General features: G+C 45.4%; 1 protein-coding gene across 15 annotated transcripts in view; it reads right to left on the bottom strand.

Moving 5' to 3' along the window:
• CRACR2A (calcium release activated channel regulator 2A) overlaps nt 1-25,227 on the bottom strand; it is a 177,906-nt gene that overhangs the window by 30,847 nt on the left and 121,832 nt on the right. For 6 of the 15 annotated variants that reach the window (XM_053662288.1, XM_053662292.1, XM_037128968.2 and 3 more), the window contains 6 exons: nt 22,013-22,145; nt 16,689-16,770; nt 16,467-16,581; nt 6,365-6,466; nt 4,055-4,131; nt 1,585-2,701 (listed from right to left, as the gene is read on the bottom strand). In XM_053662288.1, the coding sequence (XP_053518263.1) occupies nt 2,617-2,701; nt 4,055-4,131; nt 6,365-6,466; nt 16,467-16,581; nt 16,689-16,770; nt 22,013-22,145 (594 nt within the window). In that variant the 3' untranslated portion in view covers nt 1,585-2,616. The other 9 variants (XR_008391028.1, XR_008391027.1, XR_008391030.1 and 6 more) reach the window with 8 other exon arrangements.

The raw sequence follows: 25,227 nt of genomic DNA, 5'->3' as shown, positions 1-25,227 counted from the left end.
AAATGAGCAGTGACAACAATAACAGCCCCTACTTGTTAGCACCAGCTATGTCCTGGGCACTGTGCTAAGTACTTTACCTATGTTGCTTTATTTATTACTTAAAATATCCCCGTGATGTTGACATTGAAACCTCCAATCTATAGATGAACATGTAACCTGATGAAGTGACTTGCTCAAGATCATAACAGCAATGTAAATGGGATGGAGACAGGTTTTTTGTAATATCACTGCTGGCTTCGGGCTAGGCTGACAGTCCCTGGGGTGACTTCGATTACCATGGTGGCTTAAAAGCAATGAGACAGAAGCAGGGAGGGTGGCTGAGACCTGGGAACACAGAACTTCTCAGAGTTTCTCTGTGTCCCCAGTGCTCCACATTTTTTCAAGTGTGGTTGGAAAAGGGGGCATCAGAGGCCCACGACTCTTCTCACCCCTCTCTCTTGGGAGCTTTGAGGATTCATGGGGATTTACTGCATGTGATAGAAGGCCAGGCACTAGGGGCATCCCACCCTGCTCTAAATCCTGAATTCACTTTTTCTAAAAGAAAAATGCAGCCCCGGGCCAGGGATTAGGTGCTCAGGGATAAATGCATGTATGGGTTTAGGGAGCCCAAGGGATGGCCTACTTGCCCCACAAATCTCAACCGTCATCCCTGTTTCCATCAGAAGTGGGATAGCTGTTGTCCTTTCTCCTTGGCTATCCCCACTTTCTACCCACACTCCACACACACACACATAACAACCAGTATTCACACAGCAACACACAGATATGAGAGGGCCATTTCTGGGTGACCCAGCCCCCATGCATCCCACTAATGAGACCTTCACCAGTGCCCTCTCTTAGGGAAATGAGTGTCCTGTGAGTTCCCCCCGAAATTTGACTGGGGGCCAGGGTAGCCTAAGTTGGAAAATAATCATGTCATCATAAGCATTCTGAGAGGACAGAACCTAAAGCATCAAATGGCTCACCCTTCATTTTATTGATGAGATGGGCACCCAGGGAGGGACCTGCTTTGCCGGAGATCATGGAGCATTTCCTGGTGCTCATTGCTGGTTTTCCTTCTCACCCTTCATGGGCAACCTGGTGCCTATGAAAAAGGGCTGGATGACAGAGAGGGAGGAGCCTGCAAGAAGGAAGTATGCACTCACCTGGTGACCCATGGGGCTCTGACCCTTTCTTGGGTAGAGGCTGCAGGGAACAGTCTTGGGAACTCTGGCTTCTCCCCAGCCTGGATAACTATGTGCACTTCATCACCCAATCTCTTTTAGGAGCCCGGGGCTATAGCCTGAAAATGGTGATTGGCAGGGATCTTTATGGTCTTTCATCCAGCTTCCCACCCAGGGCACGAGTGCCCTCCTGAGCACTGCTGACAGCCAGCCAGTGATGCTAGAGCCCTGCCCTCAGCTGGAAACCCACCGGCACCAGCTGTAGGAATCACCACAGGCCCAGGTCAGTCCCTTAATCTGAGGGCCCCCATGCTGCTGCAGTCACAGGAGTGCCAAGGCCAACAGCAACACTGTACACAAACAGCAGCAAAATGTCACCATCAGAGCCATATTTTATTTTTTTAAATACAGTCTTCTGAAAAAAAATCAAATATAATGAAGTTAGTAACTATGTACCTGATGTTGGGCCTCAACACTGGCATGTCAATCTACCCCATTAACCATCATGTACGATTTTTCAAAGAGCTATTTTGAGAAACATTTAGAAAATGGCTTTACATAGCTACAGTTTATTTATACCTTCCAGAAATGGTCTCTTTGTTGAGCAGCAGATGGGATTTCCCCCCAGTTTTCTTTTCATCTCTGGAGGTTATGCAGCAAATGAGCCCACTCCCTAACCCCAGGCACACATTTATCACCCCAAGGCTACCTGGGAGTCCTGGCTGTGGGTGGGCGGTAAGGAGAAAAGGCTGTAGGTTCCTTGTAATGCACTGTTCCAGCAAACCCACTGGGGCAAATGCCAAAGCCCTGTGGATGCTGAGAGAGGCTGGGCCCTGAAGCCTGGAAAAGAACAGAACCCCTGGGGTCAGGGGTAAGGGGTAGGGAATAAGATGTGGGTACTCTGGTTTGCTCCCCTCAACACCATGCAGGTATCTTGAGGTCCAGGAAGCATATGCCAAGAGTGTCCCACTGGCGTCCAGAGAACAGGAGCCAAAGCCAGACCAACCACCCTGGCATTCGTTGCCCAAGTGCTATATCTGTGGCCTGCAGGAAGCAACAAGTCAGCCCTGCACAGTTACCGTGGCAACTGTAGTGCTGAAGCTCCTAAAGGCAAGGGTGGGAAGGAGGAGGGAGATGGAGAAGGCACATGGTGGCTTTTCTGGAAAAACCCATCTATTTCTTTTTCCTAGGAAGTCAATCTGGAAGAGTGGGGGGAAGAAGGGAAAAGAATGGGCATCTGGGGTCTAGAGAAAGTAGGGTGAGAAAAGACTTCAACATGCTCCAAGAGCAGCTTTCCTGGCTGGAGGTGCTCCCCTTCTTTATGGGGGAGGCAAGTAAAAGGACAAAGGTCTGGGCTGGCCTTGGTAGGGGCATCTGTGCAAGAGCCATGTGCTAGATTCATTGCAGGTCCTGTGACCCTAGGCCTGGGTAGAGCAGTCCTGGGAGGTGCCTATCAGCCACAGCAGGTTTTCTTCTTGGCAGGGTAATCAACCTGGATGGTGTCTTCCCTCACTGTGTCTTCTTGCTCCTTGAGGATCCTGGCAGAGTGGAAGGTATACTGTCAGGGTCATAATGACAGACCCCAACCTCACCAGAGCATCAGAGAGAGTATTCCAAGTCTCCCTCTGTGGAGTACAAATACATAACTGTAATTTGTAAAGCCAGAGTTTAGTTAATATGGATCCTTCACACCTCTTCCAGGAAGCCTCCCCAATCATCTAGGTGTTGTAAGGGCTCTGATGGCACTTTGACCCTTCCATTATAACCCCATTGGTCCCTTAATTACTGAAGGAGTTGCTGAGAGCAGAGACTGCATCTTTTATTCCTGTGTCTCTGCAGCCTATCACAGTGCCCAGAACACAGTATAGGCTCAGAACATATATTTCTTACTTAGTAACCATGGAAGGGCTGTCCCATGTGGCCACAGCTCCAGGTTAAATGTAGGAGGTAAAGGGTTAAAAATAGTGTTAAGTATCTTATCCCTGTTTTATACTGTCAAAGTGCTTTTACCTTCCACATCTGTTCTGATACTCACAACAACCTGTGAGTGGGCAGGGAGGGTATGACTGATGTTCTTATATTAGCAGCAAAGCTCAAAAAGGTAGGGTCACTTGCTCTAAAAATCAGTGTCAGAGAAAAGCTTAGAACTTTCCCCATGGTCTTCCATAACCCCAGAACCTCACTAATGAATAAAATAAGTTGTTCTGGGTTCTTAATTACTCAAATAAAAATATTTTTAGATGCCCCAGAATGAATGCTGAGCACAAATGAGTACTATTAAGTAAGTGCTTATGTGAGCTGGGTGGATGGATGGAATGAAACAAATGCCTAGATAGATAAATGAGTGAATGTTCAAGTATGGAAAACAGGGCCCTGTATGTGGTGTTGTTCTCTTAATTTTGGTGTAGACAGAGGCTTATGGAATCCATCCTTGAGTGCCATCCCCTTGGGTGGCTCTGGTCTCCCATCATAGCCCCTCCTCTCCTTGCCTCTGCCTCCCATTCCCCACAAGCCCTATCCCCTCCTTGTTCCCAGCTGGCTGTCAACTAACCCCTGCTAAGATATTAGCCAGTGTTGGAGGACCTATGACATGACCTTTCCCAGGAGCATTTGCATTGAAAAAGAGAATTCCTGGGGAAAATGCAGCCTTTAAGATGCAGTGACAGTCAGGGAGACTTTCTTTTGGGCCTTATTGTGTTTCATAAGGCTGTCTCTCACTCCTGGAATGCCACACAGAGGCCTGGCCACCAGCCCCTTTACCCAGAGGCTTAGGCAGAGAGAAGACAGACCCAGAGGTCAGAGGTGGGGGAGTGGAGGTTGGTGGTGAATGCAGTGGTCCCTATCCAGACCAGCATAGTCTAGTCACATCGCCCACTGAGCTGTGTCTCTACCTGGCCAGATGGAGCACGGACTCTTTGGTGTTGTGACCGGAATAGGCACTGCATTCATAGAAGATCAAATTGTTCTCCTAGAATCATAAAACAGAGGGAATAAATTGGGGGGGGGGGCAGGGGACTGTGGGGTGGGAAGAGAACATGCTGTCTGCATTCACCCACACCCCTGCTTCGTTCCATAATCCCCTTAAATTCTTTTACCCTCTCACTACTCTCTGAGAGGTTGATTTCTGTCTCCTCAGGCAACCTCACTAATGCAAGTTCTGTAACTATGTCCCAGGTGAGCTATAATAATTGTAAAACAACAAAACCATAAGCTGTTTGACACTTTCTTAAATTGCTCCCAGGTAGAGTACATACATGCTCATTTCCTTTTCCACCAGCCTGGATGCAGGCAAAGACACAGAGGCCTGGGGGATGACATTCTTCCACTTCACAGGCAGGAAAACTGAGGCTAGAGAGGGCGTAAGTAGCCAGCCTGCTCCAGTCACATATTCAGCTAATGGCAGCATGCTTTTCCCAGGACACTGACATGCCATAGGCCCTGGGGCAGATGTCACTCTAATAGGAATTCTTCACACCAGTTAGTTAGTGCTCCAGCTGCCCAGGCTGTCAGCACTGGTGCCACCGGACAACTGTCCATCACTGGGCAGAGTCTGTGCTACATGCACAGCAGGGCCCTTGGCCAAGGCTCATTCTAGTCCATTTATCACTCCCATTAATAGCTGTCCTGCTTCCTTATGACAATGTTAATGGCATTGAGGTCTTGAGGCTGATGCCCTGTAGGGACACAGGCAGTTGAGCAAGGATACTTATTTTGTGGCTGCAGATCAGAAGGCTCTGCAAATGCTGACTCCCAATTTAGCTTTTCTGCTCCACACTCCACAGACCCAGCTCTGTCCTCTGCCCTCTTCAGACCCCACCCTTCAGTCTGACCCTGACTCCTGGCCAGTCTGTGAAGGACAAAGGCTCCACGTTTGGGGGAGGAAGAGTGCATAGGCCCTGGAATTGAAAGCTTAAGACTTGTCTTCCAGCTTCAAGTCGAGACTGCCCCTGAGGAGCTGTGTGACAATTGGAATAAATCACTTAGTTTCTCTGAGCCTCAGTTTTTGTTTCACTGACCAAAAAAAGAAAAAAGAAAAAAACTGAGATAATAAAAATGCAGGTCCTGCAGTTCCATAGTCAAAGTCCTTGAATCCAGGTATATTTTAGAATCCAGAAATTTTGAGTTTCAGAAAGTTAATTCATGTATGCACTACATTACATAACACAACACCCTCAATGGGTCTGGGACAGCATCGTATAATCAAACATATTCAGTGAAATATTTCATCAGTGAATTAATATTTTGTCAGTGAAACATTTGAATATTCAAAGTGTAACATACAATGATTGCCAATAACTGCATGTCAATTCTGGTCAGAGTTTTCTTCCAGATGAAATGCAAATCTCTTTTTGTTTTCAGAGCTTTTTGGATTTCGGAATTGAGGTTGAGGGACTGTGGACATGTAGCTACTTGGTGAGCTTGCACAGGAATACCTGTTAGGCCCTTCTTCCTCCCTTTTCCTTGAATCTTACCATCGTACTCTTTTCCCAGACCCTGAGGCCATGAACCTCTGTTTAGATTGAGCACACTAAGAATTATGAATCCTGGGGCCAGACAGCACTCCCATTTTTCTGGATACATGGTTCCCTGAAAGCTACACTGAGGAGTGGGAACAGCCCAGGAGCAAGCACTGAATGTTTTGCTGCTTGATTTCCATCAAGCCCTGTTGCTTCTGGGCTTGGACAAGAGGCCTGCTGCTTATTTTATTGGTAGGCTATCCAATAAATGCCCTGCATTTATTTTGATTTCACGGCTTTGAGGCTCGGTCTTGGTAGAAAGGATGAATTCTCTAACAAAGGTGTCCAAAGAAAAGTCAGCCTTGCAGTTAGTGAGTGTTTCATCCCTGAAGGTGAACAAGTGGAAACATAGACAATGAGGTTCAAGCATCAGATAGGGCCTAAAATAAGTAACTTCTTGCTATCTAAGAATTTATAATTCTGAGCTCTAAGGGAAAGAATTTGAGAAAATTCCCCATACCCTAGTCATCCCTAGCCCACTCCAACTTAAAATCCATGGCTTTCTATGCAAAGTCCTGCATGCACAGGAGCTGGACCATTCCCATGACACCAAGACACCCATCACGCGCACTTGCTTTCTTTCCTGGGTCTTTCCAGAGAAGGTTCCCACCAAGGCTCTAGGGTGATGCCCAACTGTTGTCAGGTCCCATCCTGTTCACAGAGATGGAAATGCCTGCTCTTTACCTTGGCAAGCTGTTCTCCAAGGCCCCGGGGTACTTCCCGCTCTTTCTCGTTGTCAATTTTATTGCCCAGCAGAAGTACAGGAATGCGGTCTCCCACAGCTTCCTGCAGAACAGACAATCCCCCAAGTAAGAGGAGGATCCATACAAAGAACCCAGATGAACAGGCTTGAAACACTGGATGGAAAAGTACATCTGATTTGAGAATCCCCTGCTGCCACAATAGGCCAGGCAATAACAGCCATCCTGAAAGCTGAGTGACAGAGCCACCTTCTCTGGGAGCCTCAGAGTACAAGGCTTCAGCAGCATGCCTGAGGCCTGCCTCTGGTTGCCTCTGGGTGCCTCTGGGTACCTCTAGGCCCTGTCAATGCAGTGACCCCTCCCTCCCTCATCACTCTCCTTGGATGCTAGACAGATCATACAAGGCCCCCTAGGTGTGCTGGGAGTGGGTGTTTAGATGAGGGCTCTGTTGGACTATGTGCCCTTTTCCAGGGCTTACAGCACCCCTGAGGGCATTTCTTCATAACCAGCTTTAGTCTGAATGAACCTAAATAAACCAGGAAGAACAAAAGGAATGAATGCCATGTGGTTTGGAGCTGTTCTAGGGGCTGCTGTGATGAGAAGTGGCATTTGCAGGGGCCTCATATTGGGCACGTGAGCTCCCTAAGGGTTGGGTCCAAATCTGATGCATGGTATTGGGTCCACAGTGCCTGAAAAATGATGGTGTGTGACTCATTAGAGGTTACCGCATGGGGTGCTGCACAGCCCTGTCAGGGGGTACTCTGGATCTGAAGGAAGCTCTGCCCGGGGAAGAACTGTGTGACTATAGCAACTGCACTTTCTTGGGCCAGAAGTAACAGGTTTATTCGAGGGGTCAACCCCATTCACCACTCCTGCAATTGTGGCTGATCAGCAGGGCCGGTGCATCCCGGGTCCCTGCACCACGAAGTCTTCCCTTGTAAAATGAGAGCACTGTTCATCCACCTCCTGAGAGCAAAGGGCCCAGGCCTCACAGTTATTAAGTGAGTAAACAGGGTAACATTCACATTTAAGCAGGTTGCTAGTTTTTATTTTATGAGATATTTAATTAGGGTTTTTTATCATAACTTGGTAATGAATAATTATTCATTGTAGTTAAATGTTTTACTAATAGAGAAGGCTGTGGGATAATAGTCATAGTTTTGCCAATAGTTCAGCTACTTGATGTTACCATTTCAAATAAATGTCCAAAGTCCATCTGACAGGTATACCTATTTTAAATTTAAATGCAATTACATTTGAAATTAAGCTTCAATAATTTCTTAATCTACAATTCACTTTTATTGCAGTTCGGTCATGAAAAAAATTATTAAATGAGAATATTAAGGTTCAGAGAATTCAAAAGAACATTCAACATCAAAGCTGCTGAGTTATAAGGACCCTTTGGTAGACAGGCCCATGATTTTCTAATGTTTTCCTCTAAAATCTGATGTCCAACAAACTCTCTGCTATTTAATGTCTTATTGACTGGAACTCTCTAAAAATGGTATTTCCATATATCCATGGTAAGATGGTAAATAATGTTGGTAACGATGACTCAAAGGCACTACAGGATCTTACATTGTCTTCAAAATAGATTCAATTATATGTACTGTAGCAGATGTGTTACCTGGAGTGCATCATATTACAATAATTTGTAAGTGAAAAACCCACTTATGGCATGTAGAAAATGCTGTGGCTCCCTATTACCAGAGTGTGGATTAATGGGAATACCCTCATTCTCTGACTGTGCTATGCCACAGAAACTTGGGAAACAGTTTTTCACAGAAAGGAAGAAAAGAGGAGGGAGGAAAGAAATGGGCCAAAAGGCTTGTTGATTGGAGCACAGGAGAGATATTTGTAGATATGTGTGAGGAATGACTAAAGCTTGTGGGATTTTTTGACATGGAAACTCTGAAAATATGAGCATCAGATTTGAAATCTCAGGGCAGAAGCAGAAGTCTAACCAGATTCTGGTATATGGGTGATGACTTCACTCTCCTCCTCCCAAATGGGAGGCTAGGAACAATCATAAGCCTAACACCTGACCCCTTGCACCACACACAGTAGTGTGCCTCTTGGGAAAAGAAGGGTCAGTCTTCTTTTTAAAATAAATTTCTGTATATAAAAATAGAAGAGATAAGAAGGAGCAGGAAACATCCATGTCCCCAGCTGGAGCTGTGGTTTCTGCTCTCTGCATCATCCCTCTTACATAGACTCTCTGGAAAACCCACTTCCCCTTCATGGGCCATGGCCTGCCACTGACAAAAGAGAATTAGTCTCTCTCCAAACACATGGCAAAAATATATAAGGAGAAGTCTGGAGAGTGAGCTATCACGGGCAGTCAATGGACATTACTCCAGCCCAAAATCAATCTCTGACCCAGGGCCATAGGGAAGGGTTGGGACTGGGGTGGCTGTCTCACAGCCCCCTCTCACTTTAACCTCTGCCTAAACTTTAACCCCTTTTCATACATTACTGATTTTCAGCCTATATATTGCTTGGCACAAAGATGCTTATAATTTTCCACCAGATGAAGGAACATTTCCCTTTAAAAGTCCAAAGAACACCTCCTCTGGAGAACAAGCCTAAGGCCCACCCAACCTCTGTTGACCTCCTATAGATGTTAGTAAAATCCCATAGGTGTGCCAGGCCAGACAGAAGGAACTGAAGCCCCTTAGCTGGGTACACATTCTCTCTGTTTGAGACCTGGCTTGGTCCTGCATATGCTGTCCCTCTGTGGGGCTTGCCCCAGTTGCTCCTCTTTGCTCCTCTCTTCTCTGAGCTGTGAAATAGGCCTCTAAAGCTGGTTTCTGTCCTCTGACTTAGATATGGAAGCCTCTCTACACCTTCAATCATGTTAGTTGCCTTTCTGTGAACTTGAGTTTATTGGAAGACAGACTAATTAAAATTCAAAAGATTACACATCTCTTACTTTAAATAACAAGGGCTGTCAATTTGAAACAGAAGATTGACATTCAGCTCTGAATGTGCAGCTGTTGGGTTTGGTGCGTTGTTGTTGTTGGTGGTGGTGGTAGTGGTGGTGGTATGTGTATGTGTATGTGTATGTGTATGTGTGCGTGTGAAGATCTATTTGCTGGGAGGCAAGAAAAGCACTTAACCAGGATTGTGATGCTATTTCTCTGGAGCCAGAACAAAAAATTCTCAGCACATTAAAGCTTGCAGTTATGCTAAGCAAAAAAAAAAAAAAAGAGTGCAAAATTATATCTTGGGGGTTTCCATATTTATCCACCCCCTGGCCTATGAGTCAAAACAAGATTTATTTGTGTAGTTCGTTTAAACTGCAAGCACTTCAAGCTCAACTTGAAATGTGGGGGAAAAAATCAAACTGCTATTTTTTGCTCTGTGCTGCACATTGTCACCAATGATAAAGATCACAGAATGAGAATTAGCTAGCAGTCCACGAGAGGACAGGAAAGTGGGGCTGACCCCTTTCAGTTGAAGAACTGTTCTGCTTTGAGACAAAGGCTGGAAGGACTGAAAAAGAAATGAACCTATATTTTTGAAGCAGATTTCAGCCATGGGCCATGTGATGAGAGAGAAGCATAATACAGTGGCAAAGCCCTAGATTTGGGTTCTGGCTGTGCTGTCTGACAAGCCATGGATGCCTTTAGACAGGTCACTTCCTCTCCCTGGATCTCAGAATTTCTCATCTATAAAACAAGAGGCTGCACTGGATTAATCTCCAAGTTTTTTTCCAGCTCAAAGACACTAATCTTGCTGGCTTAATAATGCCCATCATATCCCACTTCCTTGACTTACAGATCTAACAATATAGGGCTATAGAATGACAAAGAATTTTTTAAAATAGAAGTTCAACATGCCAGGGCTGCAGATACTTGGGATCAAAAATCTGGCTCATACTAAATCTTACTCTCTCTGATATGGCCCTAAGTCTTTAGAGGTCCAGTGTGTCCCATGGTCTAAACATGGGGCCTCTGGAGCTCAACCAGTTTCTTCTCTAGATTAAACTGTTTAATCCAGTCCCAGCAGCAAGGATGAAAAGGAGGTAGGGGAGGGTTGGGAATGCTGACTTGACAGGAATGACTAACTGCTTTGATTTCCTGTAAGGTGCATAGGAAATGTAAAATGGCAGAAGAATCAGCACACAGTGTGTCTGGGCCCGGTTTGGGCCTCTTCTGCAGAAGGCCTGCAGACAAGGTAAAGCTTCCCAGGTGGGAAGGATGAGGGAGGGTGAGGTAGGAGAACAGTCATGGGCACAGGATGTTTCTAACTCATAAAGCAAGGTTGTTCTCTTGTGAAAAAGGATTTGAGTTCCTTCTGGGCTAGAAGCATCCTCTAGGGTCCTCTGATACACACACACTCCTGACCCATCCTGCCCATCCCTGAGAGAGTCAATTGCTATACCCTGTAGAATGTGGGGGACAGGAGGGACCTTGCGGAGACTCCACTCCACTCCTTCATTCAGTGACTGGCCACAGTTTCATGGCCAGAAAGTGGCTGAGCTGGGATGGTAAAAACTTCCTATTCAAGGAACTCCATATCTTCTCTGAGCATTTGTTCCTACCACAGAACCTCTTCCAAGAGTGAGTCTTTGCCATGTATAATCTGAGGCAATTTTAGCTCTTTCTTCCTGTACTGCTTTTGAGGCTGTGGGAGGAAGGGGCACTGAGAACAGCTGGCTAGCATTCACTTAATAATAAGCCTTCAGAACCTGAAGCCTGTTATTAAAGCTCCCCCTCCACCCTCCCTTCCCCAGGTAAGGGAGTCAGCAAAGGGCTTGACACTCTGTGGAAAAATAAGATCTCCACAAATATAAAGTACTGATTATTTTCAGTTCCTCTCCAATCAAATTTGGTGTCAAGTTTTAATCTATCACCTGACATCTCTGATGGCTGGTTGCCAATGCAGAATAAGTTAGCTTTTCAAGAATCTTGAGAATTATTGCATTTATGATGCCACTGTTCCATGCTTCCAACACACAGTCTACCATCTGATACGGCCTTTTGCACTGCTCTTGACACACTGGGTCACCAAACTAGGTCCCTCAAACTGAGTCCTCAGGAGTGGCTTGTGAGTGCTAGACATGCAGGAGATACTCAGAAAATTCTTGAAGGGGCATTGACATCTTTAAATAAAATTTAGAGTCTCAAAGTATGGTCCTTAAACCAGCAGCATTTGAGTACTTGTTATAAATGCCCAGCCCAGACCTGCGGAGTCAGATTCTGCAATTTAACAAAATGTCCAGGAGATTCCTATGCCTATTTGAGCTTGAGAAGCACTTGTTTAGGCTGGGAACCATGGTAGCTGAGAACCACTTGGGAAACTGCAGTTTGTTTGTTTGTTCCCAGGCTCTGAATCATTCTGTCTCAGAGAGAAGGCCCTGGCACCTGTTTTGCCTGAAAGCTGCACAGGTGATCCTAATCCTGGGTTTATCCAGGTTTGAAATAGTCTTGTAGAGTTTAACTGTACCTCTTGCTAATTTTTAAAAAGGAGAACCCAAACTACAAATTATACAAAAAAGCCCCTCTACACACAAATAATTCTGAGTTAGCCACATGGACCTGCCATCTCAGCTTGGCTTCCTGAGCCCTTAGAGACACTAGGGCTCCATGGAGACTCCTGCCGGGTGCATGCTGCTGATGATTTTCAGCCCCGCCCCATACAGGAACATGCCAGACACTTAGCTCATGGCACAGTTTTTCTGAAGATGATTAAACTCATGCTTCAAGCTGTGACCATGGCCCTCTGATATTTTTTCACCTCCACCACCAGCTCAAATTCAACCTGATCTTCCATCTCTCCTAAATCTCAGGCTCTCTATGCAAAACAGGAGGCTTAGAAACTATATATGTTAATGATGGCAGAGAGGTCAGCTCCATAAATTAGTCTCCATTCATCCCTATTAATCCTAAACTATTTGAACTGCTTCTGCCCAGCTCTATTATATATCAAAATTCAAATACTGAGGTATACTTAAGTATTTGTGGCTAGGACATATATGACAAACCCACAGCTAACATCATACTCAATAATGAAAAGCCAAAAGTTTTCTCTGTAAGCTCAGGAACAAGACAGAAATGTCCACTTGCATTACTTTTATGCAACATAGTATTGCAAGTTCTGGCCATGGCAATCAGACAAGAAAAAGAAACAAAATGTGACCAAATTGGAAAGGAGGAAGTAAAACTGTTATTATTTTCAGATGATATAACACCATATATAGAAAGCTCAAAGATTGCACCACAAACCTATTGAAACTAATAAACAAATTCAGCAAAATAGCATATAAAATTATTATTTAAAATTGGTTACATTTTATGCACCAAAACAAATACTCAGAAAAATTATTAAGAAAGCAACCCCATTTACAATTTCATCAAAAAGAATAAAATACTTACAAATAAATTTAACCAAGGAAGTAAAAGACTTGCACTCAGAAAACTGTAAGACAATGAAGAAAGAAACCGAAGAAGATACAAACAAATGGAAGCATATACCATGCTCACAAATAGAAAGAATTAACATTATTAAAATGTTCATACTTCTCAAAGCCATCTACATTTTCAATGTCATCCTTATAAAAATATCAATGGCATTTTTCACTGAGTGAGAACAAATAATCCTAAAAGTTATATGAGACCACAAGATACTCTGAATAGACAAAGCAATTTTGAGAAAAAAAAAAGAACATAGTTGGAGGAATCACAATACATGATTTTGAATTATAGTGTAGGTTACAATAATCGAAACAATATGGTACTGGCACTAAAACAGACACAGATCAGTAGAACAAAATAGAGAACCCAGAAATAAACCCAAGTCTCTATGGTCAATTAATCTATTACAAAGAAGTTAAGAATATACAATTGAATAAAGGCAATCTCTTCAATAAATGGTGTTGGGAAAACTGGACAGATACATTCAAAATAATGAAAAAAATGTTCTTATACCATATACAAGAATACACTTAAAATGGATTAAAGACTTATATGTAAGACTCAAAACCATAAAAATCCCAGAAGGAAACATAGGAAACAAACTCTTTGACATCATTCTTAGCAATATTTTTTAAATATGTCTCTTCGGGCAAGGGAAACAAAAGAAAAAATAAACAAATGGGACTGCATCAAACTAAAAAGTTTTTGCACACCAAAGGAAAACATCAACAAAACAAAAAGACAGCCCACAGAATGGGAGAAGATATTCACCCAATGATATATCTGATAAGGGGTTAATGTCCAAAATATATAAGAAACTTATACAACTTAACAACAAAAAAAACCCTGATCTGATTAAAAAATAGGCAGAGGACTGAATAGACATTTGTCTCAAGAGGACACACAGCTGGTATATTAAAAGATTCTCAACATCACTAATTATCAAGAAAATAAAAATTAAAGCCACAGTGAGGTATCATCTCACACCTGTCAGAATGGAAATCGTCAATGAATCAACAAACAGCTGTTGGCAAGGATGTAGAGAAAAAGGAACCCTCATGCATCAGTGAGGCCCTATTAAAGGAAGACTGGTGCAGCCACCGTGGAAAACAGTATAAAGGGTCCTCAAAAAATTAAAAATAGAACTTCTTTCTGACCCAACAATTCCACTTCTAGGTATAGATTTGAAAAAACACAGAACACTAATTCCAAAGAATATATGTACCCCTATATTGATTGCAGCATTATTTACAATAGCCAAGATATAGGGAAGCAAGCTAAGTGGCCATCGATAGACAAATGGGTAAAGAAGATGTGGTGCACGTATACAATGGACTATTACTCAGACATAAAAAGGAATGAAATCCTGCCATCTGAGACAACATAAATAGGCCCAGAGGGCATTGTGCTGAGTGAATTACGTCAGACAGCAAAGACAAATACTGTATGATTTCACTTTATGTGAAATCTAAAAAACAAAATAAACTAACAAATGAAATAGAAACAAACTTATAGACACAGAGGACAAACTGACAGTCAGTAGATGAGAAAGGATTGGGGAGGACTGGTAAAAAAGGTGAAGGCAAGCACAAATTAAAGAAGTGCAAAATAGCAGTTACAGAATATTCATGGGAATGTAAAGTGCAGCACAGGGAATATAGTCAATGATATTGTAATAACTATGTGTGGTGCCAGATAAGTACTAGACTTATCGGGGTGATCACTGCATAAAATATATAAATGTCTAATCACTATTTCGTATACCTGAAACTAATATAATATTGTATATAAACTATAATTAAAAAAAACAAAAGAAAAATGCATGTGGCTGGGAAAAGAATGGGTGACCTTTTTATCCTTAAAGTCCAGGCCTCAATTTCCTAATTTGAGAACCCTCTCATCTAGCAAAATTGTGCCTGGGCCGCCAATACACCAAACTGAATGATGTACAGTGCCTCTGACTGACATGGGACTGAGGGGCCCAGACCAGTGACAGCCATGCCTTTCCCTGCCCTGCCCCAGTCCCTGGGGAGTGCCACTGTGACTTCAGGGTTCCAGCAGAGGAAGTTTGAAAACCACTGGGTCAGGTAAGCACAAAAGACTGCTGGAGCCTAATTTTTATGAGGAAGAAAAATCACTGGTGCTGTCAAAAAAAATCATGCCGGAAACCCCAAAGTTTAAATAGGAACTACTTCCAGGTTACCATACCATTTGCTTTCTTTATTAGGTTGGTATAGAGTCATTCAAAATGTACATTTTGTCTATTATAAGTGTTTTAGGGTCAATTTGTATTAAGCAAATTTCTGAGAAACTCTTCAGTCTGACTTCCATTCTTGTTCTTTATTTTGCAGGGAATAAGAAAGTTGTAGATTAAGAATAGAGAAAGGAGTGGCCCAACCAGTCCAAACTACAAAGGCAACAGATTTGGTGGGAAGAATCATAAATGCCAGGGACAAAAGGATGAAGAAATGAACAACTCCAGCATTTTGACTGCACAACCATACATATCTATCTGTTCATGCACCCAGCATTGGGTGAGTGCTAGTTCTGTGAGGACCCTGCAAGCACGGAGTTACAATGACAAAGGTGCACTTCAGTTCCCAGGAGGCACAGAGGGTAGCATGGATCCAAGGAGCAGCTATGTCCTGTACAGCAGTGCAACAGTGTGGTAAGTAGGTAAGGGGTCTAACGGATTTGAATAGTGGGTTAAATGTAAGCTCTGTGAGAATAGGAACATTGTTCCATTTACCTGCTGCTTTAATTCTCAGACCCTAGAAGGGTGGCTGGCAGTGTCTTGAACAAATAAATGAACAATGCATGCATTCTGCTGGTAGAAGAAATTGGGACATGCTACTTGACTGCTTTGTGAATGAATCAGTGAAGTCCTATTAAAGAAAGTTAAGTGGCTTGCCCAGTCTACCCTTGGCCTTGAGAAGTTTCCATTTGAGTGGTAAAGGGAAAACATGCAGATGATCAGGAAGTAAAAAGGGACATATTGCAAGTGTAAGTCAAAAGGCACAGTCTTACAAATAATGCAGAACTCAATCGAGAGTATTGTTGCTTTTGGGCCCTGCCTAGGGTGACTTGGGGTGAGCCTTGGACCTTCATATTGTAGATCAGTCTCCCCTGGTGGAAAGGGGTATGACTGAGGCCCCAAACACTGTGTGGTGTCACTCTTGGACAGGGCAAAGCTGGTTCTATTGGAGCTAGAAAAATGCAGGGGTTGGGGAGGTGGTGGTGAGAATGGGGGAACAGCACAGCTGTGACTCAGCTTAAAAAACCATTTCTTAGGGAGACCTTCCTTGACATTCTTCTCTGTGCCCCTCCTTTAATTCTGTCCCACTCATTCAGAGCACTTACTGAAATCCCAATGACACAATTATTGGTGGAATCGTGTGTGTGTGTATGTGTGTGTGTGTGTTTTATGTCTCATCCACTGGGACAGGGACTATGTCTGTCTTGGTCAGTTTAGAGACCCCAGCAGCTAGCTTGGTACTGGCACTTGGGTACATGAGCACACACGTGCCTGAATTGGATTGGTTTGCTCCTGGAGGACATGGGTACTGATCAGGTTTTAAAAGAGTAGAGGGCCAGGCAGGAGATGGGTAGAGAAGAAAGGAAAGGCAGGAAGCCAGCACAAGCGCTCCTAGGAAGTCACCAGCTCACCTCCACACTGCTCAGCCACTGCCGGACTGACAGGAAGGACTGTTTGGCTGTGAGGTCATACATGATGATGATGCCATCTGCCTTTCTGAAGAACTGCTGAGTGATGCAACAATACCTGCCACCGAAGGGCCACAGGTCAGGGGAAGCACAGTTTCCTCTCTGCAGCCCAGCACTGCAGCCCATTGGGAAAATGGAGGAGTTATATCAGGGATGGCTCCTCACCTCTCTTGTCCCGCCGTGTCCCACAGCTGTAGGGCCACCTGAGAGTCATCCACTTGCACCATCTTCACACGGTAATCGATGCCTGTAAGGTGGAATAGGCCTGTTACTTCCAAATGAGAATATGATGCCCCGACATGTCTGCAGTCATGTAAGGCCAAAGGTGACACTCCTCCTGTGTAGCTCCTGGGAGGTGATGTGGGGAAATGGACAGAGTGCTGGATAGGGAAGTGTGGAGCCTGATTCTATCTCTGCCATTTATTATGAAGTCACTTAACTCTGCGAACTGAAGGCTTTCCACTATAATACAATCCATACCCTCTTAGGGGTACTACAGTAAGGTTCAAATGAGATCACACATGTAAAAGCAATATGCCAGTGCAAAGACAATTGTTATTATTCATGTATTTACTCCCTCATTGCAAAAATGGAGGAGGAGGAAAGACTGTCCTAAAATTTCTCTTTCCCTCCCTCCCTCCCTTCCTTTTTCCTTCCTCCCTTCTTTCTTCTCTTTCTCCCTAATATCACTTTCAAAGCTCCCCTAATACTGTTCAAATATCCCAGGATAGGTCATACTTTCAGACTTCCATCAGCTACTGCAAAGGTATGTGGAGGAGCAGAAGGATGGGAAGGGATGGCAGGTGGAAGGAGAGCTAGAAGAGAAGAAAAAGGAAGGGGGAGGAGATCAAAGACAACATTCACCCTTGAGATGGGCTTAGAGCTCCTAATCCCAGCCACCGGGCCATTTGCAATTGTCTCTCTGAGGCAGTGACCCTACTTGGCATCATGGACCACAGAGAGAGGGGACAAGGTCAGGAACATGCATTCCGTGCTCACAGCGGCCCTCAGAACTTCTTTGATAATAGATATTCCTATTTCCTACATTATTTAACAATGTTCACAAGTGCTTAATGAGGTTGAAAAAGTCTCTGCCCCTTAAAGTATCAGACTTGCAAACTCCATCCCCTACCACCTTCGAAAAGGCCCAGCTTCTGAGGTCCTCACCCTGGAGGGCTTAGGGAGGAACAACAATAGCAGCTTGCACCAAAAAAGACAGAAGCGACTACAGAGACAACAAGGAGGCAGTAGATGGAAAGGTCATCCCAGCCATTGTTCCAGGCCAAGGCCAGGGCCCTGGGGCCCATGAGTGGAGGCCATGTGGGAGGGTCGCCACTCCTAGAGTGACTCTGGAGGCCCTGTGCTTCATGGGTGAGAGCCAGAGGGAGCAGTGCCTTTGTGAGGGTGCAGAAGAGAGCAGTTTGACTTGTTGGTGGAATGCTTGATATTTCTAGTTTCATATGCTATCTCTCCATCCTCACAGCACTCCCACTGTGACATCCATGTGTTACCCCCCACATGTGAGCATGCACGAACATGTACACATGCACACACATGTATATACATGCACACAAATATGTGCCTGAACTTCACACCACCCACCACACCTATGAGAGATGGAAAAACAGGAATCCAGATGGCGTGACTTGCCCAAGCTCATCAGCAGTGTCAGTGAGTTGCAAACCCAGCTCTGAGGCTCATTCTTCTTTTTACACCAGTACCCTGGGCACCAAGACACCTGACAGCTTCATTTTACCTAGAAAGTCCCGGGCTAAGTGCTTCCATCCAAATGGATTACAACTGACTGGAAGCTGAATCCAAGGTGAGCATTCTTCTTAGCTAAAAGTAGAAGGACTTCCCCAGTCTGTGCTCTGGGAGACTGAAGGGACTGCCCAGTTTCTGGCAACAACTCAAAAGAATACCAACCACTGTCCACACACCTTCAGGGCCTGACCTGAAACCAGCCAGCCCAAGGGGGGAAGCCCTGAGGACAGAACCTTCTCCTCGATGGAAAGGCTCAAAGGCAAAGGGGCAGCCAGGTCTCTGCTGCCTTCATGGTGCTGTTCTACCTCAATGGCAAATTATTTTGCTGGAGGACAGGATGCTTATCTTGCAGAGAGCGAGGTGTACCAAGGAGTGCTGGGAAAAAAGAGTTCAGTGCTGTGGTGAGCTTGGTGGGAGTCCCTGCTGGGTACTGGTCCTTCTCTTTATAGCCTCAGACAGACAGGTCCAGGAAGCAGATAAGTCCGTGGGTGGATAGGGGGAGTAGAGACATAAGGAGTCAAGTCAAACAGAAAAGGCAACACAGTAGCATAGTACCACAAGGTCTGAACTACACTGACTTCTGAGACTACCACCAGTTCTAACATCCCAGGAAACAGGCGACCATGTTTTTGTGTTCCTGTCTCAGTTATGCCTTTGACCAGCTATGTGACCTTAATGATATTACTTCATCTCATTTTGGGGGGATTCACTATCCTCATCTGTAAACTGGGGTGTGATGGAAGGTATGGAGGGGTAAATTGGGTGTTCAGGATCTATTCAGCTATCACATTCAATGAACACATGGAGGTGACCTCCAACTTGCAACCTAAGTGGTTCCTGAATGATGACGGGAAACCAGGAGCTCCTGTCACCACAAAGTGTGCTGTGTTGTGGGGTGGTGTGGGTTAGAGCTGGTGATGAACTCCAGGAAGGGGAACAAGACAGGTGTTATTTAGAGCGGGAGAACATGGGAGTGGGAGTGCCTGCAAGTTTTCATGGGGCAAATTCCAGGGATTTCTCTGTAGAGATGGGGAGTGGGATAGAGACCTAACTGGTGGCCAAGGGCAGAGTGCATTCTATTGGGAAAAGCAGGGGCCTGTGACCCAATGTGGGGCAGAGGAAAGAGCACTGAACTCAGAGTCCTGGGTTCCAGGGAGCTTTGGTCTCTAATAATCAGTCTTCTCATTTATAAAATGAGCTCCAATGTTCTGTAAAAACCATCTTTCAATATCTCTAGGACACCCACAAGGCTTCGTAAGCACCTACTATTGAAGGAATCGTGTGGTTCTAAGGTGGTGTAGGCAGGGTGCTCAAGGCACACTGCTGTATTGTAGAACTTACATTATGCACAAGCCAGGAGTCAAGTACAAGTCATGTTCCTGTAAGATGCTGGTGGGCCAGGAAGCCCCCTTTGATGATGGAAGTGAGCTTAAAGGGGCTCCCAAGTGTGTCGGTGCTGTGTTCGTGGTTCAGGGGCTGCTGCCCTGGACAGGGGGTTGGCGAGAGCTCCAATCTCAGGTTGGACTGCTTTGGAACTAGAGGGCCAGGACTCTATGGCTCTTTTGTCTCCCTACAGAGAGCATCTTTCAGGTGGCTGGTGAGACTGTGTGTACTGACATGTGCACCAGACCAAGTTATGTCACATGGCAGGGACACTGATTTGAGTTGCTGCTCTTGCATATTTTCCACAGTGTGATAAAGGGCATTCTTGAGTTGGAACCTTTGATATTTTTCTTCTCCCTATATCGTAGGTGTTTCCATAATAGGCCTCCTGAGAAGTGCAAATTAGTCTCATTTTCTCTTTTTAGAAACTTCCATCTCAGGGGCACAAGTTGGAGATGTAAACAGACCCTGATTCCCTGATTTCAACGGAGAAGCATTACAGGCACATGCCTGTCAGGGGGCCTTTGAGGGCCCGAGGTCTTAGCATCCACCCCCTGCCTCCCATGGGCCTGTGCTTGAGCCATGACTTGTGGGGGCACACCCCTCCAAATGATCTCTGGGGAAGGCAAGTCTACCTCACAGCTGCTGCTTCCTGCACTACTGTGCTTCGTGCATGTGGCTTAGCTCCAGCCCTTTTTTTCTAGGCCACAAGGCCAGACCAGGCCAGACCCTTTCAAGCTTATTTCACAGTCTCTGCCCTTCTTCCCATAAGGGTCCCCACTCTTCATTTTGGGGTACTCTCAGTTTGGGGATGGAATGGAGCAGAAGGGAGAAGACAGGAGGATATTCCAGATGTGGAATAGGAAAAGGCCCAGCAGTAAGAATGGCATCCTGAAGCATGTGGGAAGAGACCCATTTGCAGGAGCAGAGTTGAAAGGAAGGGCCAGTTCAGGATGAAAGGAAGAACATGGGGTTCCTTGGGAAGAGCTCTGGGCCAGGAAAAGTTTGTCTTGTGAGGCCAGCTGTCAGACAGCCAAAGGTCAAAGATGGCCTGGACAGAGGCTCGAGTTTAGAAGCAGTCTTTGTTCATTTTTCAGATGAGAAAAAGCTCAAGCTGAAAGAGGGAACGTGTCCACTGAAGTCACATAGCTGGTTAGTGGCAAAAGTGAGACAGAGATCCAGAATTTCTGATGCCCCACTGCACATTAGCAGCCTCCTCCACCTGTACCAACCTCTGTCCATCTCCTGTGAAAGGAAAATATCTTCAAAAATGTCCCCCTTGATACTGAGTGCTGAGCACTCAGTACAATTCAGTATTATTATTAGCAACACTATGGAATGGAACAGAAGGAGTGTGTGTAGGGTGAGAGGGAGGCCAGTTCTACACCAACCAGCTAATGGGAATGTGGACAAGCCTCTGGGCCTCAGTTTCCTGATCTGTCCATTGGGCTGATAACAATACTTAGCTCTCTGGGTTATTAGAAGATAGAGTAAAATGATGTGTATAAAAGCCCACGGTAAATATTCAGATCATATCATATTTTCAAATATAGTTGACTTATCAGTGAGGTTAAAGAGTACATAGTAGGCACTCAATGGATTTATTTTTTGCTTAAGTGATTCTACTTGGTAAAAGCTAAAAAGGTCAATATGCCTATGAGCTCAACACATATTCCAATAAAATAAGCAACTCTGGAAGAAGAGAAAAGGTCCTCTATCTAAATAACATTTTACCCAAGAGTGGGAATGCATTCATCCATGATCATCCACTAATAGATGGGCCCAATGAGCTCGTACAGCGAACTCTAGCTGTCACCCAGGAGGCCCTCCATGTAGGACGGGTAACATTTGCTGGGTAAAGGAGCCATCTAGGGCACTGTCCTCCAACCCACCCACCCACCCACACATAGGCACACTGGGAGGGGCAGGGTCCTGAAGCAGCTGGCCCATGGGGGAGGTATGGGTTGTAGTACGGGGGTAGGGAGCCTCAACAGGAGTGTGAAAATTCAGGGTCCTATTAAAGGTGGGGAAGGAATGATAAAAGGGAGACAGGCTCAGTGAGGGTATAGGGGCCTGAAGTCTACCTTTGCCAACTTCAGTTCCTCTCCTGCTGGACATAGGAAGCTTTCAGTGGTCCCATCCCACTGGAGTGAGCCTAGTACTCTGTAGGAGGCGGACTCACCTTGTCCCTCCCAGCCTCACTGTGAAGTGAGCAGACTGGCCTCCTCTCCTGAGGGTCCAGGGCCTTTTTCACCACGTTCCAAGCCCCTCTCTCAGCCCCCTTCTTGCAACCTCCCCCTCCCAGAGGCTGGCCAGGGCCCAGTCTAGGGGTGAGAACTTACCCACAGTGGCTGTCATGCCTGGGGAGAACCGGTCATCACAGAATCTCCTGAGGAAGGATGTCTTCCCTACAGCAGAGTTCCCCACAAACACAATCTTGAACAATTGGTCTGGGGTGGAGGGAGAGCCTTCTTCCTGTGGATGGTGGACATTGTGGCCAGCTGCTAGAATGGTCGTTAGCCCCTGCTCCCAACACAACTTGCCTGACCCCTGTCCCCACGGTGTCTGGGGGAGAGTGGGGACCTGGCCTCTGCACCAACACTGGGAGGCCACCCAGCCTCGGATATAGGTAGCTTTGGGCTCAGAGCATTGGCAGGAGGGAAGAAGGACATTCATTCAACGAATATTTGTTGTCTGCCTACAGTGTTGCAGGCCTTGTGTTGGGGCTGAAGATGCAGGGAGGAGGCCTGGTTTATGGTGGAATGAAGGAGGCAGGCATGGAAACAGTCTCAGCACAACGTTCCATCCAAGCACTCTGGGAGCAGGGAGGAGGAGCCAAGGATCCACAGAGCAGACACTCTGAGCTGGGGCTTAAGGTAGAGGCAGAGATTCTCTAGTGGGTGAAAGAGAGGATAAGGTGGGGTGTTTGCAGGAAGAGGGGAGACAGAAAAAAGAAGACTTATCTCTGCCACAGGGCTGAGACAGCCTGGACTGGGGTAGGGGCTTTTTTTTTCCTGCCCTTTCATTAGAAGACAGAGGATATTCTTGCCTCCTTGCCCTTTGCTCTTTGGTCCCATCTCATCAGCTTCCATCTAGGCTCCCCATCTGCCCTGAGAATGAAGGCAAGACAGTCTCCACCTAGTAGGCTGAGAATCTTTGATACCAGGCCACTGGGCAGAGCATTCCTGAGTCCACCAGCCACTGGCCCTCCTTCTTTGCTGCCCTGCAACAGGAGGGGCTGGCGGTTGGCCACCTATTAGTTTGGAATACTGAAGCCCAGCAGGGAATGGACTTGCTTAGACATTGAGGGAGAGAGAGGCCAAGTAAGGTCCCACCTTCCTGCAAAGCATAATTCCTTTCCTCCCAGCCATCCTTCCTTAGGGAGAGCTGTTTGCTCACTCTCCACTCTCTGCCTTCCTGCCTTCAGGCCCAGCCTAGTACTGCTGGGCCAAATGAGGAAATTCTTTTAAATCATTTAGAAATGGATTTAGGGGAATTAGCTCCTCTTGTTGAATAAATACTATAATGGAGTGGCAGTAGATCTTAGCAGTACTTGAGTTTCAGAGAAAAGCCATTAACAGGATTTTGGGGAGAAATCAATTCCATTTAGTACTTAAGTAGGAATTCAGGGTCAATTACAGGAATTTAAACTTAAAAAATACCCTCCACTTAAAAACTATGCCCCCTGCCTCATTTTCCTTACTCTTGCAATACCAAGGGCACCTGCTCGTTGCTGTCTCCACTCAGCCACTGTACTTCTAACTGTAATTTGTTTGAGACTACAGCTCCCAGCAGCAATCTTCATCTTCAGGCCCAGGAAGCCCAGGGTTGGAGGAGTGGGTCCTGGCTGCAGAGGCTGTACCTGACCCTTAGCCTGACCCCACCCCAACCCCCACCCCCAGACAGATCACTCACTTCTTAACAGGCCAAAGAAGATAAACACATTTTTTAATGGTTCAGCTCCAGGCTGAATGGTACAGCAACCTCCTACTGATGTCCATGCTCTTAACCCATGTCCCTTTTAGGAACAATCCACTGTGAGCCAGCTGGCCTGGGGCAAGGGGGCTGGAGAAAGGTCTGCTATTCCTTTCCCACCGCTTAAAAAAGGCTTTACAAATAAGAGTGATGCGTGCAATTTTTTGGAATTAGGAAATACAGGTAAGTAGGAAGGAAAATAATAATTATTTATAATCTCCCCTACCGCCTTGCAGTGGTCTATTCATGTTCTGATGCACTTCTTCTAGGCTTTTTTCCATATAGATGAAAGAACATATGTTTTATTGAGAGAAACTTCAGATAGTATTACTTTATTCTTTTCATATATTATTAAATTATAAGTATTTCTCTGGGTCACTAATTTTTTTATTAAAAAAATTTCTCTGGGTCACACATTTTTTTTGAAAATGTGATTTTAAAAATCACAGTAGTATAATAGTCTTTCGAATTAATATGCTATAGTTCATGTCCTACTGGTTTTTCAATTGTTTGCTATTATACACTTACATTCTTGCATTAAGTCTTTGTCTGACTGACTGGTTGTTTCTGACAAAAGAGTGCTAGAAGTAGAATTGACAGTTCAGCAGATGTGACATTTGTAAGTTCTTGATTCTTATGATCAAACTACTTTCCAGAAAGGTTGCACCAGTTGCTGGTTCAGCCATCTTGCATGGAGAGCCTGCCTTGCTGCAAGAGCAGAACCTCTACTGAGGCTGTTATGTGGCTCCTGGTAGATCATATTTCCTGATTGCTGCCGTCTCTCTCCCCAGCTAGGTGGAAGCCCAACCTGGTGGAGCCAAAATGTGTGAGAGCTGGGTGAGAAGACTGGGCCAGTCTGCATCCCTCTGGGCTTCACCTCCCCATCTGCCAGAAGGAAGAATAAATTTCAGATGCCTCCTCAGATAACTGCAAGGATCAGATGCCAGGGCAGACACAATGCTTGGCCCTTTTCCTTTACCCCTGGCTTCTTGACACTTCTTTCACATATGGGGAAAGGCGTGGGGTGCTGAAAACCCCATCGGTGCTCCCTGCCTGCATGTGTAGGTCTGTGTGCTGACAGATAGGGGGAGGGACCTCGCCCACCAGTGGATGATACTCATTTCTCCACCCTCCCTGGACATTGGGCCTCCACCATTACATCCTTTGGAAAAGTGATACATAAGCATGAGTCTTAATCTGGACCCAAGAATGACAGCTGATGCCAAAAAGGCCCTGCACAGTTGCCAGAGGAGTCCTCCTGTCACACATGCTAATACAGCCATGGAAATGCTCAAGGTGGCAAAGACTTGATTACAAAGGGCTGTCCCAGAGTGCAGAAAGGAGCTTCTTTCATACTTCCATGGACAATTCTAAAGTTGTTTTAGAGGGTCAAGTGGATAGTGGGGCAGGGATGTTCAAGGAGCCTATTCCTAGGCCCAGGTCACAAACAAGGTATGGAACATCATCACCTTGAACCAGAGGAGATGTTTTGGATGGTCTCCTTCTCCCTGCAGAGTTAGAGGAAGATCTGGTAGGGAAGTTCCAGTGGGATACGGGATTTAAGTATTACACTGAATCAGAA

Source organism: Artibeus jamaicensis, unplaced genomic scaffold (assembly GCF_021234435.1).
Source record: "Artibeus jamaicensis isolate MK-2021 breed Jamaican fruit bat unplaced genomic scaffold, CSHL_Jam_final contig_1028, whole genome shotgun sequence".
NCBI lineage: Eukaryota > Metazoa > Chordata > Mammalia > Chiroptera > Phyllostomidae > Artibeus > Artibeus jamaicensis.
This window is presented reverse-complemented; position numbering and strand designations above follow the sequence as displayed.